Here is a 19,537-nt window from a genome sequence, read left to right as displayed (position 1 = left end):
AGTTGGGAAACAGAATAAAACAGTTTAACTCAACAACTCCCATGATTCTAAAAAAATGCATTGGTACGCCTTGAAAGCAAGACATAGAAAAATATGTAGCCCAGGGTTCCATTTCTATTATGGTCCTAAAAGATTAAGCAATATGTTGGTTAGGGATCCTTCTAGATATGTTTGCTAACCAAATGAAGAAAAATACTAGTAACCCAAAGTTCATCCTAGTGATCAACACCATGAAACAGGAAGGGAGCAATAATGGGGAGAAATACACAAAGACACTACCAATGACAATTCTAAAAGTTGGGGACACTGAAAGCTATTTAATTACTGATCTTTCAACGTTATATAAATAATACATATGCACTTTGTGTGATATGCATTTTTCAATAGATATACAAATCTCTCGTTGAGCTCTTCAGTCTTATAACATGAGATTGAGTTTTCCTAAATGTAGAACGTGACTTTAGATTTATAATGTCCTCCGTGTTGTTATGAACGGACAATACCAATAAGTTGGACTTTGCTGAATGGATAAAACAAAAACAAAGCATCATGTGACATATAATGTCTTGCATAAAATTCTCTAAGAGAAACTTGAACAGTTTAAGGTATCCTCTTCAAGTCCTAAACAATGAAACCCTTATGCAATAAATGTTTTTTTTCTTCTGAATACATAAATTGCTGAAATGGTGCAAGTATATGGCATTGTCTGAAAAGGAAGTGGCCTTTACTAATGACTCCCCAGTGTCTGGCAATGTGTTTCCTATTTCAATCATCTTTACGTTTCAGACAAACCTGGTGAAACTTCTTTTGCTACATCAGGCGAACCCAAACCTTGTGAACTGTAATGAAGAGAAGCCCTCAGGTAGGTGCTGAGTGGGGCTGGACCCCTGGGAGTCTCCTGTCTTCCTTTAACCCTGACGCTGCTCAGCTCCTTCGCACAGCTAGGGAAGGAGAGCTGGCTGCAGCTGCAGCTCGGTGCGACCTCTGCAGTCCACGTTCAGGCCACAACCTCCTGTGCATCCCGAGGTGATGTCAGGAGGATGTCCAGGAGCATGTGCCTGGTCCCGGTTCCTTTCTTGCGTCTCATTACTAGTGCATTGAACTTCAGGTGGTGATTCACTTGGTGCCATTTACTTTAAAATATATTTTACCAGTATTTTATTACTTTCCCATCATACCAACCAAATATGTGCGTATTTGTTATGGTATTTTAAAACAATAATAGTATTTTTTCCTGCACATATATTTATGCCACAAGAAATGGAGACTAACACTCTCATGCTAATTTAAAAGTTCAAAATATTGACTTATTATTTTTTTAAATATATATTTTTCATTGTAGATGAACACACAGTATCTTTATTTATTTTTATGTGGTGCTAAGGATGGAACTCAGTGCCTCATGAATGAGAGGCAAGCGCTTTACCACTGAGCTATAGTCCTAGCCCCTTATTTATTTTTAATAAATATTGTTTTGAAGGTTTTTATAATTCTTTTTATCACTACTCTTTTTATATGTTCATATACTTAATTAATGGATGCCACATTAGTTTTGTAGATTTTGGAATTTAACAAAGTAACTACTCATTATTAGTTCCATAATATTAAAAATAGAGGAATTCCAAACACAAAGAGAAAAGACCTGCATAAGTAACATAATAATACAAAACTGTTAAAGGTAGCAGTTGATCTGAACGAATACATCGGTATTTTCCCTGTTGCTAGACCTCCTTTAAACTCCTTTACACTAGAGGTTTTATATTTGATTACTTATAGGAGCATGTTAACTGTGATAAACCTGCAATTTAAGCCAGGATGAGGGATTTGCTTCATTTCTTATTTAATGGAATTAAGCTTCGTTGTTTAATGTTTATTACTTTGTCTTTTCTGCTAAGATAAATATAAGATATAACAATAGAATTATAAATGGAGTAGTAGTCTCAAAGTTTACAATCAAGCCAACATTAAAGAAAGTCCACCTTAATCCTGACATTAACTAGAAAAGGGTGCCTAATAACGAATACTGGAAAGGTAAAGAAAGTCGTAGCCTGTCCCCCATCTTTAAAAAGGTGCATTTCCTGGGAGTGGGCACAGCCTCTGTACCTCTAGCTCTGTGAGGAGAGCACCTTGTCTCGTTCCTGCTCAGGGCTTTTCCCAGACAGGGGAAGACGTGACCCTTGGGCAGGTCACAGAGGAGCGTGGAGGACAGAAACTGGACCTCGTGATGGCTGAGCAGATGAGTCCTCAGCCGGACTGCATTATATTCTCATCACTTTGCACTTCTGGAACTTGGGGTGACACAGACAGAATGTCAGGGGAGAGCGAGCATCAACAGAGCTCCAGGGTGGGATGGGAACCTGGTCTCCCGACGTGAGGAAGCTGAGCTCCTCCGGCTCTTCCCATGTGTGCTGTTTAATCTGAGGCAAGTAATGGTCAGATTCTGACATCTGTCTCTTCTTATGGCGCCTGAGTTACCTTGACCAGTCCACCAAGCCACGCAGCTCACATTTATAGTTTAGAGAATCACAGGGGCTGAAAAAGCGTATCTGGCACCTCTGGCTCTTCATTGGTGTTAACGTGAACTTCTCCCCAGGATCTACCAAGTGTCGGTGTCAGTGGTTGCTAAGTATAAATTAAATTGCTGTGTATCTATATATTCAGATATCACAGCTGGGTGTGATCTGGAAAGAAATGTATTGATTATGTTTCCAATGGAACAAGAAAGATCATGGCGAGGCCAGAGCCACTGTCAGATAACACGGCTGAATTATTTGTACATCTCCGCGATTATTCCAATTGAGTTGCGTCTAGGAGGTGTTTTTTTATCAAAACCCAGGCTTGCTGAAGTGTTTCACCGTGTTGGTCCACACTCCCCAACATGCAAGAAGAGGCTTACTAGGATGAAATGGCAGTTCTTCCAAACCTAGCTCCGCCCTGACCTTCTGTTTTATAGTCACCAACCAGTGCAAGTTGTCTTTATGGTGCATCATTTGTGGTTAAATAGGTCACCCATGTAAGATAGTTTTTGAAAATGTCCCCACTGTAAACACTTGCTCTATTCTACGTGTTTGGTAAGCTCAGCATTCAAGCCTCCTCTGAGGACGGAAAGCGGGGAGGGCTCTGTGCCACCACCCGGCTGTGTCTGACGGTCTCACTGTGTCTCACAGACATCGCCGCCTCTGAGTTGATCGAGGAGATGCTGCTGAAAGCCGAAACTGCCTGGGAAGAGAAAATGAAAGAGCCCTTCTCTGTCCCCGCCTTAGCACAAGAGGAGCCCTACGAGGAGATCGTGCCCGCCCTCCCCGCACTGTCCAGCAAGCTGTAAGTGTCCGCTGCTCCCTGGGAAGTGCGGACTCTCACCGCCACTCTCTAGGGAGCCGCCGCTTCACTGCCGGCCGCAAGTCTGTCTCTCCACTAAAAGTCAGAAATATTGAGATGTTGATCACATAGTTACCAAAAAGTAGTGGTCAGTAGTGGCAGCTGAGCACAATTTGAGAACCCGCTGGCTTTTTCTAAACATCACCGTTTTAGTTATTGGCTCCAGTTCAGGAGTCAGGAGACGCACCGGCTTTTAAACACTCTACTAGACTCTAGCTAAACTCACCCTGAGGGTCCCAGGCTGCCCTGACGGCTGGCTTTCCCAAAGAGGAAATGAAAACACTCAGATGTCCTTTCTTGACATGAAACTGATTGTTCTTGTCTAAAGTATCTCCCAAGATGCTTGGTTGCTTGAAAATGCAAAATGCCAGAATGGAAATTGCTATTGTGTTCAAGGTCTGAAAAGGAGACGCAGATAGCCCATGATAACACATTCCAATTAACGTTCAGTTGGTTGAGGGAGAAGTGTTTGTTTAACTCATGAGACAATGATCAAAGTTTCTCTTCCAGAGCTGCCCTTCACTAGCATGGATGTGTGCATATTGTGTGGATATGTCCATACAGGTGTTAGCACGTGACTTTATATTTTATACACACACTCACACATAGGACATGCCCACAATATACAAATCCCTAGGGACAGAAAGTAGATTAGCAGTTGCTAGGGCAAATAAGGAGTGACTGCTAAGGGATGAGAGATTTCTTTGGGGGATGGTGGAATGTTCTAGAAGTAGATAGTTGCAGTGGTAACACCAATTTGTAAAACTGTAAGAGTGTAAAAAGTGTACACTGACTATACATTTTGAAGATGTGGATTTTATGCTCTGTGAATTGTATCTCAAAAACAGGAAATCAGTACACGAAGAAAGAAAAAAACATTTCCAGTTGAAATGAAATGTGCTGCATTTCAGCAGCGGGGCCTTGAGGGACTACTCTTTTCTCTGAACCTGATTCCTGTCTGGCAGTGAAGATTATGTCTAATTTGAGGACGACAAATAAATATGCCTTCTGGGTTTTCAGCCATCTGAGAAACAGACAATGAAGACAGGCAGAACCCACCTGATCATCAAGTGGGCACACTGGAGAAGGGCTAAACGTGCACCATGCTTGCACCATCACTCAGGAGGTTCACCCACTCAGCCTGTGAGCCAGATCAGGGCTCCCGAGGGAGGTTCCCCGACAAGCCTCCAGCAGAGAGGAGGGGCGGCTTGTGCACTGAGCTCTCTCTGTGAACAGCAGAGGGACCACAGGCACACTCTTCCCACATTCTTCTTCAGCTCCCCAGGGGTGGAGGGAGGCACAGGATTGACATGACTCAGTCTCCCTTCCTGGAAAGGAAGAGAGCATTTGTGGAGAGTGTCACAAGGCCATCATGATGCCCAGGTGAACCCTGGGGAGACTCTCAGTTCAGTGCCTGCCTCCCAGGCGTGCAAAGCACTTTTAATGTAAAACTGCTCTGGGTAAGGACAGGCCAGAGTGCAGCATCCCCTAGTTGATGCTACAGTATGTTTGCCTTGGGTTTAATATTTTAATCCTGTTGTAAAGGAGCTTGGTTTTTATGCCCCCACTGTGAGAGCAGAGATCTTCCGTAAACTGCTGTCTTCAAAGCCCTGTTGAGATTCTCTCATCTCCCCAGGCCCCGGAGCTAGGAAATGATGCACAAGTGTCTGTCTCCCAGCTGTGGACCTCAGGCTCTGACTGCTGCCTGCAGGGTCACTCTCCTGTGTTTTGGGGTGGGTGGGGGAGTCAGGGGATGGTGTCACACATGTGTGAGAGGAGAAAAGACAGCCTTAAAACTCAGACTCAGGCTGGGCATGCTGGAGCACGCCTGTAGTCCCAGTGGCTTGGGAGGCTGAGACAGAAGAATCGTGAGTTCAAAGCCAACCTCAGCAACTGAGAGTCACTAAGTAACTCAGTAAGTTATTAAATAAAATACAAAATCGGGCTGGGGACGTGGCTCAGTGGTTGAGTGCCCCTGGGTTCAATGCCTGGTAGCAAAACTGCCTCAGGCAGGCCCAGAGCAGGGCAGGTGGCCGACCATGGCTGAACCTCTGAAGCTGTGAGCCTGAAATAAACTATCCCTCCTCTAAGTTGTTCTAGTCACAGCAGTGAAAACAAACACACCACACTTCTTACATTCTTGTGTCACCGACATCACTGAGAAAGAGGAATAATTCAAATATTTGCTATGGAAGGATTTTATTCTCCAAATGTAAATATGAAAATTCACACCCAACGTGGTCCCACTCTAAGGATGACATTGCGTGGTAGGCTCCCAAGTTAGGAGATGTTAAAATGAAAACAAGGTTGTGGTAGATAAATGTTAATCATTGTGTCTGTAATATTGTTTTTGGTTTCTGTTTCATTTAAAAAGTAAAACAGACCCAAATAACCAGTCTTCCCAATGCTTTTCACTTTTTAAAAAATTATTGACTGAACAACAGATTAATTAGTTTATAAATAGACTGATCAATCAATGACTTATTTGTTCCACACAATTAAGTAAATGGCCTAAGTACTTTTTTTTTTCTCATTGCATCCCTGATCAAAGCTTGGAAATTTTGAAATACATTACATATTGAAATGTTGCCTGTTTTTCTTTGTAATCTACTGTTATCTTTCTCTAGAATTAGAATCAAAAATTAAACCAAAAAAACCTCAATGATAATTTCGTTTCACTTAACACTATTTGTCCCTGGGTCCCTCCTCTCTCTGCTTCCTTGGCTTCCAGGAGCTGAACAGCACTTCTCCGTGAGAAAATTACAAGTTGACCATCTTGTTTATAGGTTATGCCTAAGAACTTTTGAAATTCTTTTTATAATTCTTAATTGTGACATTTTACCTCTTTACTTTCATTGTCATTAGAGAACTATAAATAAATACAAAACAGAAGAAAGCACATTTCAAAAACATGACTTGTTTTAGTGCAAAAAATTCAAAAATTTCTATAATGTTCTCTCCAGGTTTTGTTTTTGTCTGAGAAGAAACGTGAGTGTTTAAGGACTCTCTCTGTTGCTTATGAAAGACAAAACTTTCTCAGAAGCTGAAAAAATGTGTGTATTGTTGACAATAATAATAATAATATGTATATATATTTATAGTGCTTACTGATTTAGTGTATTTCATTTTACAGTGGTGCTTGATTTGGACAAATTTTTGAAATGTGTTGGGAATTTTTCTTTATGAAAGAAACCAGGAAATATTATTACAGGAAATATAAATATATTTCTCTGAAAAATCTCTCACGTGTCATTTAAAGGCAGGGTTTCCCCCACCCCAGTTATTCACAGTCTGAGGCTCACCCTGGGTCTGGGAAGGGAGCCGACTGTATCTCTCTGCTTGCTTCAAGGTTGCTTCTGTTTTCTGCACACTTTCTTGCCTGCATTGACTTGAACAAAGGCTTTTGTTTGGTGACAACTTCAGTTCCACTGGTTTAAACCAAGTGCATCCTTGAGTACACTGACAATCTGAATTTTAAGTACGCATCCTGGTCTTCCAGTGGCTTGCAGAAACCCCTTGGCTTTAAGAAAATGCAGGAGAAATATAAATGCAAAGAAGAAGTGGAAAAGCAAGTACAGATTGAAATATGAGTGTTTTCCTCTGTGGTCAATTGCTCCTTAAATTCATTATTTTGCCCAAGAAAGAACTGTGCATATTCACTGATAGGAGAAGCATAACATTAGAAAGACTTTCACAAACCATTCCACATGACCTCCTGCAAGAGGGAGTTTTTGACTTCCATTTGCTATGGCCTTAGAGATGGAAGTTTGTCCATGTCTTAATGGGTCTTTGCTTTTTTGAGAAAGTTTGAATTCTTGCTGTTTAAATATGGCCCATGAGTCAGCAGCATTTCTTCACGTAGGAGTTTGGAAGAAATACTGACGCTCGGCTGCACCCAGCCCTGAGCGCGGATCTGCACTTTGAGTCACGTGCACATTGAGTGTGAAGCTCTGTCTAAACTGGAGGCACATTGTCACTGTATTAAATCGAATCTACTCTTTTATGTGCTCCTTCCTCTGAACCATGGTTGCCCGTCCTGTCCTCTGTCCACTGAAACCCAGCTTCCCTTCTTTAGCATTATAAACTTGATGTATTTCTTTTACAACTTCCCAGAATGTTTTGCTTAAATTTTAAGGAAGAATAGAATGGTTTACCCTATAATCTCAGCACACAAGTCAAATGCCTTTCTCACTGTGACTCTTCTTTAGTGTTCTGTAAGGCTTTGTGCAGTGAATCATGATTTGGTCATGATAAAAGTATTAGTTCCACCGTGTCCCACTGTTGGAAGCAGCTGCCCGTCTTCAGATGTTTAATGAATAGGAAATTCCTGTTATTGGGTTATCTCATATTTCATGTTTTCAAAGATCTCTTCTAGCCAGTTAACATTCTTAAGGTCACTCTGTGTTGCCTGACTTTCAAGTTCATATCTGAAAATGTGCAGGTTAGATTTAACACCAAAGGTCCTTCCATCTGAAACATCCTGTATCTACACAGTTGGACTCTATTAGGCATCCTTTCTCTTCTTTAAGCTTGCATGACTCTTCCTGAAATCCGTGCTTTCCTCCCCTCTGTTCCTTCTTGACCTCTGACTGGGAGCCTCTCTGTGTTGTCTGTTCTGGCCTTGGAGACCTCCCGGGGTCCCTTTACCATCATCGTTGCTAATGAAGCAGCTGCTGTAGGATGGGCCCTCTGGGGTGCAAAGGGGGAACTCCTCTTCCAGGATTTCTCATGGTCGAGAGGTTTTGATAGGTGCCAACTTGCGTGGCCACCGGAGTGTTTCATGGAAACTGAGAGAATCCATGCAAATTCTGCATGATGCCTAAGTAGAGTAGATTGTTCAGAAACTGGGCGTTCACTTCTAACAACCACACTGTCCACAGCTGCTAGCTTTGCAGTTACGGAAGTGCTTTCCATGGGAAATTTAGCACTAAAAATGGCACCTAAAGTGCTTTTTATCACCATGTCTATTTCGTGTATACCTGTGTGCAGCTTGGAGCTTCAGTAACTTGTCCCATGTCACTTGCATGGGCTCAGTCTTAGCTCTTTAAGGGAGGTGACCATGTTAATTTGCCATTCTGAGCTCCTGATTTGACTTTAAAGAGGAAATGGTGACCTGAGCTTCGATGCTGTTGTCAGCTTTCAGTGTGGAACATGGTTATCCAAGTGGCCTGTGGCTTCCTGCTAGCCGGGGATGATCCTTCAGTGTGATGGCTGAAGAAGACAGGTTAGTCAGAAAGAAGTTTCCCCTCCACGGCAGTGATGGGCATCCAGGTCCTGTGCAGTACAATGGCTGCCCGTTCACCTGTCAGCCAGAGCGTGTTGAAGTGGAAACACAGGGACCATTATTCTCTGTCCTTGAGTTCCCTGTCAGACTCCTTGACCTTGCTCTCCCAAGAGTCTGAGCTCTCCATGGTGTGGGTACCATGGACAGAGACTCTTGAATCTCCAAGTCCTCTTTCAGATCCTGGCTCTGCCATTTCCTGGTTCCATGACCTTGAAGCATTTACTCAACCTTGTTATGAGGTTTTGCTCAAGTACAAATGTGGGCATTGTACAGCTAGGAAACTGACTGGGCTTTGTCCATGGTTACTGGGAAGGAGGCTTTGAATCCAAGGGATTTCCCAAGGATCAGGAGTGTCTTCTTCCCTAGTCCTGTACCTTTGGATCACACCACATTCACATGATGGTGGCTGGCCATGCCAGAAGTGCTACCATGTGTCTGAAAGCTCAGGCCCGTGAGCCAGCCTGCCTGCAGGAAGGGGAAGGAACTGGATGAGCTGAAACCCCTGACCAGTAACTGGGCCAATCCTGCCTGTGCCCTGAAGCCCAGCAGAAGCTCAGACATCAGAGCTCACTGGAAATTCCTGACCGATGAGCACTCTAGTGGACCAGAGAGTACATGCCCTGTTGCCCAGGAAGAGGGCACACAAGCTCTGCCTGTGGGACCCCTGTCCTGTCCCTATGTGTCTGCTTGCTTGGTTGGTAGCTTTATGATAAAAGTGGAAATAAAAAGCAAGCCTCTTTATGAGTTTAGGAGCCAGTCCAGCAAATCTTCAAACCTGAGGGGCTTGTGGGACTCCTAGGAATTGTAGCTGGTTGGTCAGAAGTGTGGGCCTGAACCCTGCCTACCACCCTGTGGCTGGAGTCTGAAGTGGGACTGTCCTGTTGAGGCCTTGGTCCCTGACCTCAGAGTCTGCGCTGAGGCTGGTGGTCAGTACCTGGATTGTACAGCAGCTCATTTGGGTGTTGACTATGTTAATAGTGATAACTATCTTACCAGGTTTTTGTGATGACTAGTTAGTTAGTATCTATAAAGCACTTAGACCAGTATGTGACTGAGGAATGATCAGGAAGGAAGGAAAGGGGGGAGGAAGACACACTTCATTCATCTTTCATTGGTGGACCATCAGCAAAGACACCTAAGCTGAGACCAACGTCCATTTGATGGAAGGTTGTAACCTGATTCCAGCCACGTGGGAAAATGGTGTTCCAAGGAGAAAGTCCACTATCAGCGAGGAACAGCTTTGCCTGGGGGGACGGGGCTGTAGGGCTGCACCAGGGCTCCTGAGTGCCCAGCACTGTGGATGCAGACACGATCCTGCTCTGTGAGGGTAGACCAGGGCTGGGAAGAGGCCAGCGAGCAGGATCAAGGCCACAGATCAGAAGGGGCTGCTGGGTGGGTTGGTTGTGGGTGATTTTGGCTGAGTGGCTGGTGGTGAGGCCCACCTGTGGGACCTGGGAGTGGACAGTGTGAGCTGTACTGCATTGTGCCCTCCTTAACCTAAGGGAAGGCGTCCATCACATTGGCTTGGACTGCATTTGTGAGGATCCGTGGAGCCACAGTCCCGAGGCAGGCTCAGCTTACATCTGTCAAAGACGGCCAGCTCTGGCTGTGCTAGGGCTCCTCTCTGAGGCCTCTGTTGCCATGTGAAAACTCGTGGTTTTCATAGCCAGAGGGAGGCTACTCCTCATTCCCATCAAACTCCGTGATTCAGGATGTAGAAGCATCCTATTCACATTTGGTATAAGGAGAATCAGAATTCTGGAATGGAACAGCTTCGAACACAGCTAACAAGGGACAGCTGTGTCTTGAGTTGGGGCCTCTGGACTCGGCTCTCGCTCAGCAACCTGAGGTGGGAACTCTGGCTCAGGAAGACAGCCTGGCCGCTCCCCAGCAGAGCAGAGGTCAGTGATGTAGTGGCTGCTGCTCTGCTTACGCTCAACACTGAGCATGAAGCTGGAGGGCCCAGGCTCAAGGGCTCTTGGTTCTGTTGGTTCCAGTGTCTGAGAAATCCACTACCAAAGTGCTGGCAGATTCACCGTCTGTGAGGCCTGTTCCCCACCCACAGGGACTGCCTGTGGTGTCCTCTCATGGTGGAAGGACATAGCAGCACTCTGGAGACCTTTATAAGGGCCTCACTCCTCATTCCTGGGGGCTACACCCTCATGACCCAGTCACCTCTACAGGTCCCACCTCTGGGCACTATCGCTTTAGGGAGTATGTTTCAACATATAAATTTGGGGACATGCAAACTTTCAAACCCCAATAGCCACTACCCTGCTCACTGAAATGCATGCATTGGTCAACTGAGCATAGAGTTGCTACTTAAATGCAGACGCCCAGTTTGATTTGAATTCTCAATAAAAGCCAATCATTTAGGATAAGTAGGTGCCAAAGATCGAATCTCTATTTGGTGAATCTGGCAAATCTAACCAGGTCAGGCTTTTGGAAGAAGTGTCTTTCTCCTTATTAACAGGGAAGGTTTGTCTGTAAGCACTGCTGTTTGTGTCCTTCTCGTCCCTTCCAACCCTATACATAATATGTGGCCTGCAGATGCCAAGTGGCCTTCCATTACAGGAAGAGAGCAACTCTTAGCACGACAAGGTAGGAAGCATAGAGGAGATGGAAGCCTGGGAGCTCTCCTGTCTGGGTGGTTTGTCTCTGGCTGCTTGTTCTGTGAGAAGGACAGACGTCCATTGGCTTTTGATGCTGTGCTTAGTGGCTGATCCAGGCAGCCCTAAGATGGCTCTGCAGCTCTGTGTCCCTGGGTGCCTTGCTCCCTGCTCCAGAGCTTCAGGACTCTCCTTCAGATGAGCCATGGTAATGGTGCTGACAGTCATGCACTACACAGAGGACCACCACACACAGTGTCCCCTGAGATCTTATCACTGAGTGACATCACAGTGATGTCACTGTGTGTGAACCGTCTGTGCTGCTCACGGAGATGAAGCCTCCCAGTCACCGGGTTCTCAGAATGCGTCCCATGGACAAATGCCACACGACCACCTGCCTGCACTCTGATAAATGGGACATGCAAGGAGTCACTTCTAGTGAATGTTATACTTGAAACTTTCAGAGACCCTCTTCATGTACACATAAAACAAGGAGGTAAACATATCCTAGGGATGCTTCCCTTAATTGAGCACTTTTTGCATTCCTTTGTAGATATTTGCCAAGATCTGTTAAGATGCATGTCAGATGTTTTAAAATCCATGCTGACTGCACTCCAGCCAGGTGGCAAGCGGAAAATTTTGTGCTTTAAACACAAGCTAATCTTTCACCATCGTGATCTTAAAATTATGATTTTTTTTTCTTATAAAAACTAAAAGTAATTTGGGGGTAGACCAAATATAGCAATTAATTAAAATCTTTCCACAAACTGATTTAGCATGAATCTTTGGCTTTCGGTGTTATATTAGCAACACCCCCCAAAGTCCCCTAGAAATCCTGCAGGTAGCTGTGTGCCCAGCTTAGCACTGAGAGCCATCTGCTCGCTCATGACTTTAGCACCAAGATGATTGCCTCACCTGTCTCACATTTGTTTCTGTTAGATATTTTTGTTGCTGTCATTGTCGGCCTAGCATGGCTCAATGCAGCCGGTTGTCTTGCATCTCTGTAGTCTTCTCAATTGCCTTAGTTGTAATGGGCAATAATTGTTGCCTTTCTCAGATTTTCTTTCCTTTTGTTGTTGTTGTTGGTAAGTGGGACAGTTTATTGACTGGAAGAAAAAGAGATGACCTGGCACTGCTGACATTCACAAGTGGCTATTGCACTGTTATTAGCAGACCTCACTTCTTTATACATGGCTGAGATGGTGAAATTCAATCTTAAAATGAAATAAACTATGGAAACATAAAACAACATGGAAGAGACTCGCGATGTAACATGGAGCCAGATAGCCAAATACAGAAGAATGACATGGTACGTTGTACAATCGGTGAAGTTCAGAGCCAGGTAAAAGTAATCTGTACTGTTAGAAGTCAGATTGTCTTTGCAGAGCAAGGAGGCACTAGAAATCATGAAGAGTCACATTTTATTTCTTGATCTTAGTAGTGGTCACATAGATAATGTGTTCCACTCATAATGATTCATCAAAGTATATACTTATAATTAGTGAACTTTTCTGCAGATATGTTACTTCCTAATAAAACACGAGAAATCATAACCTACCATTAAAAGCACAATCTTGGACAGTGATCTTATTAGCCATGTAGCTGTTATTATTATTTCATCTTTATATATGAACTTGTGCATTATGTATGACAACCTGGTTCTTTGAGTACAGTCCCATTTTCATTTTCAGAAGTAAATCCTAGTTCCTAGAGGTACATTTGCTCTGCCTTTTATGTTTATGGAAATAAGCAGGTCTTGACTAAATCCGGTTGTGTTCAGAAGCTGGTCATCTGCTGGAGTATCCTCTTCTGTCGTTTTCCACAGCCAGAGTAAAGAGTAGAGCTTTCTCCTGAATTGCTGTAACTGCCCATGGAAGAGAGCTATTTCGTGCTCTTTCTGTTTATGGAGTCTGCCTCACCAAAAGCCTTCTTTTAGAAAATACACTATTTTAGTCCCTTTTTCCCTCTGCTTCTTGTTGATAAATTTCTATTGCTGATCATTTCTTTTTTATAATCAAAGCAAGACTTGCTTGTTGGAGAAAATTAGCAAAGTGCAGAAAAATATACAGAAGTGTTTAAAAAAAAATCACTCATTGTCCTCAAAGAAAAATTGCACCAGAGAAGTGAGCTCAGTGGTGGAGAGTTTACCCAGCGTGTGCAAAGTCCTGGGATCAGTCCCGAAGACCATAAAAAAATTAAAAATAAAAATTCACCCTCCTCCCTCTGCAGAGTCTAGAGAGAGGGTGCATCTCCTTTGTTTTGAGTTCACATTTTAAAGATGGCTCCCAATCCTGGAGGAAGACCTTCCTGCATTGTAAAGCCGGCAGGAGGTGGAGTTAAACATCTGGAAAAGGCAGAGAATTCACAGTGGTGAGTTCCTAAGGCCAGCACTCTAGGAAAAGGGAGGGCAGGGTCTGGGGCTAGGACTAGCCAGTCTCAAGTTCAGTAACAGGAAGGGGGAATGTCAAAGCCTTGGTCATGGCTCCCTTATGGTGAAATTGCTATTAACTGCACATTTCTTCTTGTCCTTTCTATGTTCCAAATCTTTTTTTTCCACTTGCCCTATCAATATGATCACATTTTATTTTAAAAGTAATCTATCACAAATATTTTCCCATGGTTGATGAACATAGATACTAAGCACTAAGAGTGTAGATGTCTTTTTACAGTTGTTAGCAATAGGTTCCAGGTCATATTACCTGTGGTATAACGGAATAAGTAAATGGTTGACGTTAAAAAGGTGAAACATTATTGTCCGATCACAGACTGGGGGGCTCCATCGAAGCTTGTTCAGTATCTGAGTTTTGCAAAGGTGAGGCTGTGACTTAGGTTTGAAGCCTTGGAGGATCAGGTGACCACAGGCAAATTCTGACTTAAGATGAGGTCTTGGGAATCCTAGACCAGGCCTCATTCCAAGTGAAATTCTCAGGGAATCGACTATCAATACTGCGATGAGATTTGAGACATAAGAGTCACTGAGCTATTTCACTAGACTCATTATTTCTTCCTTTTAGACATCCTTCACAATTTATATATGTCATAATCTATTTTCCTAGTTTCTATTTCAACTAATACAACTACTGCTTTGTTAATCACTTTATACTCAAATCTTGGGATATGTAAAACCTCTCAATTTTTTTTTTTAAATTTCCCAACAAATCAGAAAGAAAGAGGTGATTGATATGTGAGAGAAGTAGGTAAAGAAGGTCCTTTTCTGGGAGGGAGAGTGGGCTGTAATAGGCCCTGTTACCTGGGGCGCTGAGTGTAGACCTGTGGGGTTCACCTGGCTTTTCCAGTGCCCACTGCGTCTCCAGAGCAGCTTCTCCTCTTTACCCATCTGTACAGCAAGCCTAGAGCGGTACACACGCACAGTGTTGTTTCCAAAAACGAAAATTATTCACTCACTCGGGGTGTTTATAGCAGGGACTGTCCAGTGTTAAGTGCCAGAAAACTAGAGAGATGCTAAAACACCCTGTAAATGAGCCTTCACATAATAGAGAATACAGGGAAATGACAATGACTGTGTTAAAAGATTGTCAAAGAGGCATAGGACCTCCCCTCGGGACTCTAGGAAGGATGAATGGAAGCCACAGCAGACAGGTCTGAAGTGATCTGTTGCTTATTATTTGATGGTATTAAACAGATCCATATATAAATCGAGTAAGTGTTATAAGCATTCCCTTTTTGTGGGATTCTTTTCAATTAGAGATTGTTCTTGTCAGTGAATCTGTTTAGAGGGGATAGAACACCAAAAGCACAGGTAACAAAAGAAAAATGAACCATCAGGGCTACCTCACACAAACAGGCTTTGACAGAGCAAAGGATCCAGCCAGCAAAGTTGACAGCCAACCATACAGAACTGCAGAAAAGAGTTGTAAACCGTGTACATGCTAAAGGTGAATACCCAGCATAGATAAGGAGTTTACACAACTCATTAGCAAAAACATTGAGGATAAAATTCCTTGGTTACAAAAAGGGTGAATGCCCTGAATAGACATTTTTCCGGAGCAGACATGCCAGTGTCCCATAGCTCTGTGGAAGAGCATCACCAACCATCAACACCACGGCCTGATACCCTGCCTGCGAGGGTGGCTGTTGTGGGGAGACAAGAGGCAACAAGGGCTGGTGAGGGGGGAGCAAGGAGAGTGTGGCACTGTTCCTGGGGATGTAGTTGTGCACAATCATTATAGAAAACAGCACTGTCTGCCAGTTCTGGATAGACATCCAGGAGAAAGGAAGCCAGGATCTCAAAGAGATGTCTGCACTCCATGTTCATTTCAGCCTCATCCACGATGGCCGGCATGTAGAGATGCCTCCGTGTCTGTGCTGGGTGATGATAAAGACGTTCAGGCGCATGTGCGTAAGGGCGTGTTATTGAGCTATTGAGACAAATCCCCTGGGTCACAGTCACATGGAGGACCTGGAAGACAGGATGGTAAGAGACACGGGCTAGGCACAGGAAGACTAACTCGGCCTGATCTCACTGATGTGGGACGTCTGAAGACGTCTACGCTCAGAGCAGAGAATGGTGATTGCCAGCGCTGAGGGCGATGCTAGCCGAAGGGCACTGACTTTCAGCTCCAGGTGAACAAGTTCTGGGACCTCATGTACAACATGGGTGGTGACGGACGTTCAATTAGCATGATTGTGGTGATCACTGCACGGTGTATATTGAATCACCACATTGCACACCCTAAACACATTCTGTATCTAACAGTGACAATATTTTAAAATTAAAAGAATTCAAATGAAAACCACAGTGAGAAGCCACTAACATATCTAAGGATAATTGATTCCCAAGGGCACAAAGAAGGGACGAAACAACTTGTGTATATTGCTGGTTATTTTAACTGCACAGCTATGCATGTTTCTACTGTCATTCAGCTGTAGACCTGCAAGGGTCAATGTACTGTGTGTAACTTAGGCCTCAATAACCTTGTAGTTGAAAAGAGAAAATCACATCAGGCTTCAGTTTGAATCTAACCACTCCTGTAGACCATATGCAATAATTATGTTTACCTAGGTTGACTTGATTAAATATGCTTGCATTTCTGTTTTGTATTAGTTTTTTGCTCAAAATATTGCCATGATTCTACTTTTTAAATCATAAACTGAATTATGTTTCAATTAATCACAAGATTAGGCCTTTCTTCTCTTGTTTGCAATCCGTTTTCACATTTAAGGATGTTATGCCTTTCAAAATTTTAAATTGCTTATTGATTTTTCGATTACAATTAAATATATATCTGTAAACATTTTCTTTTAGAGTTAAAATTAATGTTTTTTTTCTTTTAGAGATTAAATTGAATGGAATTCGAAAATAATAGAAAACTTGACAGGTGTCCCATTGTTATTTTCCCCTACAGCTTATAGAAACTGTTTCTTCTTTGAGTGAAACCACATTCGATAGTCCAGCTCTCCTGTAGTTTTTGATTGATGAGACAACGTTAGAAGAAAACTAATTGTGGTATCGATTGCTTCCTGCAGTGGTCCCATGGTGCTTCCAATTGCCAAGCAAGACAGTTTGTTGGAAAAAGACATCATGTTCAGAGATGCAACAAAGAGTGTGTGTGTCCAGCAGCCTCAGGATGGGACCCCTGAAAGCAGCCTGGTGAACGGCCCCAGCAAGCCCGAGCAGGTACTCACAGCATCTCCATAGCCTTCCTCAGGAGGCGTGCTATAAGTCCAAATGACTCAAAAGCAAGGATCTGCTAGTCCCCATTCGGAGAAAAATGAATGGGTGCATAAGTCAATATTTTGATTGCAATTCCCACAGGTAAGTAGGGCTTTGTACTCCTGATTGACAAGCACAATTGCTGCTGTGTTTGTATTGGCAGTTGGTTTTTGACCGTCTTTACCACCTGTGGTAAATGGAAACTCAGCCAGGGTCCCTTCTTGCGGATTTCCAGTTGAGTGCTTGCTCGTTGTTTTGAAGATTACATAGTCTGCATTTTTCTGTTTCCTGAAGTTATCCAAATACACACAAGAAGAGGAGGAGCAAAGAGTCATTAAGAGCCATTTATCTTTAGAAGTAAACATATGGTGTGTGTGTGTGTGTGTGTGTATGTGTGTACGTGTACGTGCACACACAATTCCCAAGCTATGGGAGGCACTTGGAAGTTGGGAGGGATCACAGAAATTAATGTATTTCTTTCTTCATTGCCATAGAAATAAATGATTTTTATATGTTTAGCATTTTTTAAATGGCAGAGTGATTTACATTTTTAAAAAACATTTTGTTTCAGTGCATCTAATTCTGAATATATTATTTTAGCCAGGTTTTCTAAACACCCTCTTCTCAGGATTCCATGTAATTCAGAAAGCTTTAGATAAATCAAACTGAAGCTTTTTGGTTTTTTAATTTTTATTGGTATTGTTTTGAAATATTTTCTTAATTGGTTATAGAAATGTGTGATTAATTTGATTTCCTACTGTTGAGGTTTTCTGACATTCAAGAAATTTTCTAACACAATTACAACCAATGCATGATTTGTAGTCAGTGTTTTTGTGAGAATTTATAATGCTTCTGTTAATTTGTCTTTAAGCTATTAATTATATGTTGACTTCAGCAGTAATACAATGGCAATTATTTATTAATTAAAGAAGTGCCCAGTAAGTCAACTCTTTTGTCAAGGTCCTGCAGTTTCCCCCTGTGGATTCAGAACAGTTTATGACTAGCAATTCAGTTGCATTTAGGTGGAAATTTAACATGCTATTTTTAAAAGACAGAAAATGCTTCTTAAAAAATGAGCAGGCCTCCATGATCCAGAGGCTCGCAGTGGCCTTTCCTGCTTAACATCAGCCCCTGTCCTTGTCCTGTGTCCTGGCACCCGTTATGTTCTGCTTGGTTGTTACCTGGGCGGGAACAGTGGTTGCTTAGTCTCCTGCGCTGTGGCACCTCTCTCAGACCCGTGTCTCCCCACACACGTCACACCCACGGACCTTCTTGGCCACCGGGGTCTGGGTGGCTCTCTGCAGGGGAAGGCAGCGCATTTTCAGGATGATGCACTCCAGTGTCGTGAGAGGGTGTTAGCAAGGCCTTCCAAAGCAACCAAGCCTGATTAACATTTTTTAGAGAGGTCCATAATGTAGAGAAGTTTTTAAAATTAAAACAGAACCACTTAGCATCTCTCCTTCCAGATTTTTGTAAAATATAGGTCTCATCACAAATGGTAACTATGTTAATGAATCTTCAGGGCTTGATTTAACCTTTCTTTTAATTTCTGAGAACAAATGAGATTAACGTTAGCTTTTATATTATCTCCAAGAAAACAGAATTTTTCTCTTGCTGTTCAAAAACATCCCAGACAGTTTGGTCCTCCCCAGTCAGCGTGGATTGACTGCGCGTGAGATTCTGCGCAGTGGTGTCTTCTCTCCTCCGCCATCCGCTGACCTCACGTAATGCCTCTGCACATCCCCCAGGCTTCATTCCTTCAAAGCAAATTGAGATCATTGTCCAGAATTCTGATACACAGCAACACTCTACCTTGACTGACACTCTCCCTTAAAAATACTTCTACCCACTGTTTGAGTCCCCAAAATATTTCTGGACACAGTTTATTACCCACTTTTGATATTTTTGCTCAAATTTCAAACTGAGTTTTAAATGGATCAAACTTAAGAGAGTGAAGCAAATTACCCAGAACCACGGGCATCTCTGACCCCGTAGCTGGGGCTCTTTTGGGTTCACTGCAGCAAGCTCTGGCTCAGCTCCCACAGCCCAGGTGACTGGGGACACCTCTGAAAATGGCAGGGAACGTCTGCATTCCACGCTGCGCCTGGGGTAGCTGGGTTTGGAGGTCTGGCCTGAGCTTTCTTCCTGTCATCCGTAGACACACAGCGGGCAAGCTCTCCAGCGGTAGCCGCCCAGCAGTCGGGAGCAGTCAGTGGAAAGGCCCACAAGCCCACCACTTAGCAGTGGGCAGTAGGAGGGCTTGTTCCGGCCGTCGGTCACGGTGGCAGGGAAGCTTTGGGACGCGTAGTAAAGTGTTTCTCGTGTTTCATGCTGTCCTGTGAGGACACCAGCCACCTCCTCTTCCGACACTCTTTCCATTCTGGATTGTTGGCTCCCCTGAACCTGAACCCTTGTCCTTATCCCACACGTCAGACCATCTCTCTTGCCTGTGGATGTCTGTTCCCCGGACGTAGACTTCTTGTCTCCCAGAGAGAAAAATCACAAAGAACCAAACGGAATGGTGGACCCCAGGTACCAAGAGCTGCCTTGAAATGGTGGCGGCCAGGGGCCTGCAGACCCAGAGCCCCTCCC

At 43.5% G+C, this 19,537-nt stretch overlaps 1 protein-coding gene across 2 annotated transcripts in view; it reads left to right on the top strand.

Annotated features, from left to right (window-relative positions):
* Positions 1 to 19,537, top strand: part of Myo16 (myosin XVI) — a 537,302-nt gene that overhangs the window by 258,164 nt on the left and 259,601 nt on the right. For both annotated transcript variants that reach the window (XM_046454924.2, XM_058582735.1), the window contains exons 8-10: positions 787 to 862; positions 3,168 to 3,321; positions 16,759 to 16,909. In XM_046454924.2, coding sequence (XP_046310880.1) covers positions 787 to 862; positions 3,168 to 3,321; positions 16,759 to 16,909 — 381 coding nt within the window. The remainder of the gene's footprint in view (positions 1 to 786; positions 863 to 3,167; positions 3,322 to 16,758; positions 16,910 to 19,537) is intronic.

This window comes from Marmota monax, unplaced genomic scaffold, assembly GCF_021218885.2.
Source record: "Marmota monax isolate L192 unplaced genomic scaffold, Marmota_monax_Labrador192_F-V1.1 WCK01_AAM20220418_F8-fsc00026, whole genome shotgun sequence".
Classification (NCBI taxonomy): Eukaryota; Metazoa; Chordata; class Mammalia; order Rodentia; family Sciuridae; genus Marmota; species Marmota monax.
Note: the sequence above shows the minus strand (reverse complement) of the source record. Positions and strands in the feature narration are given on the sequence as shown.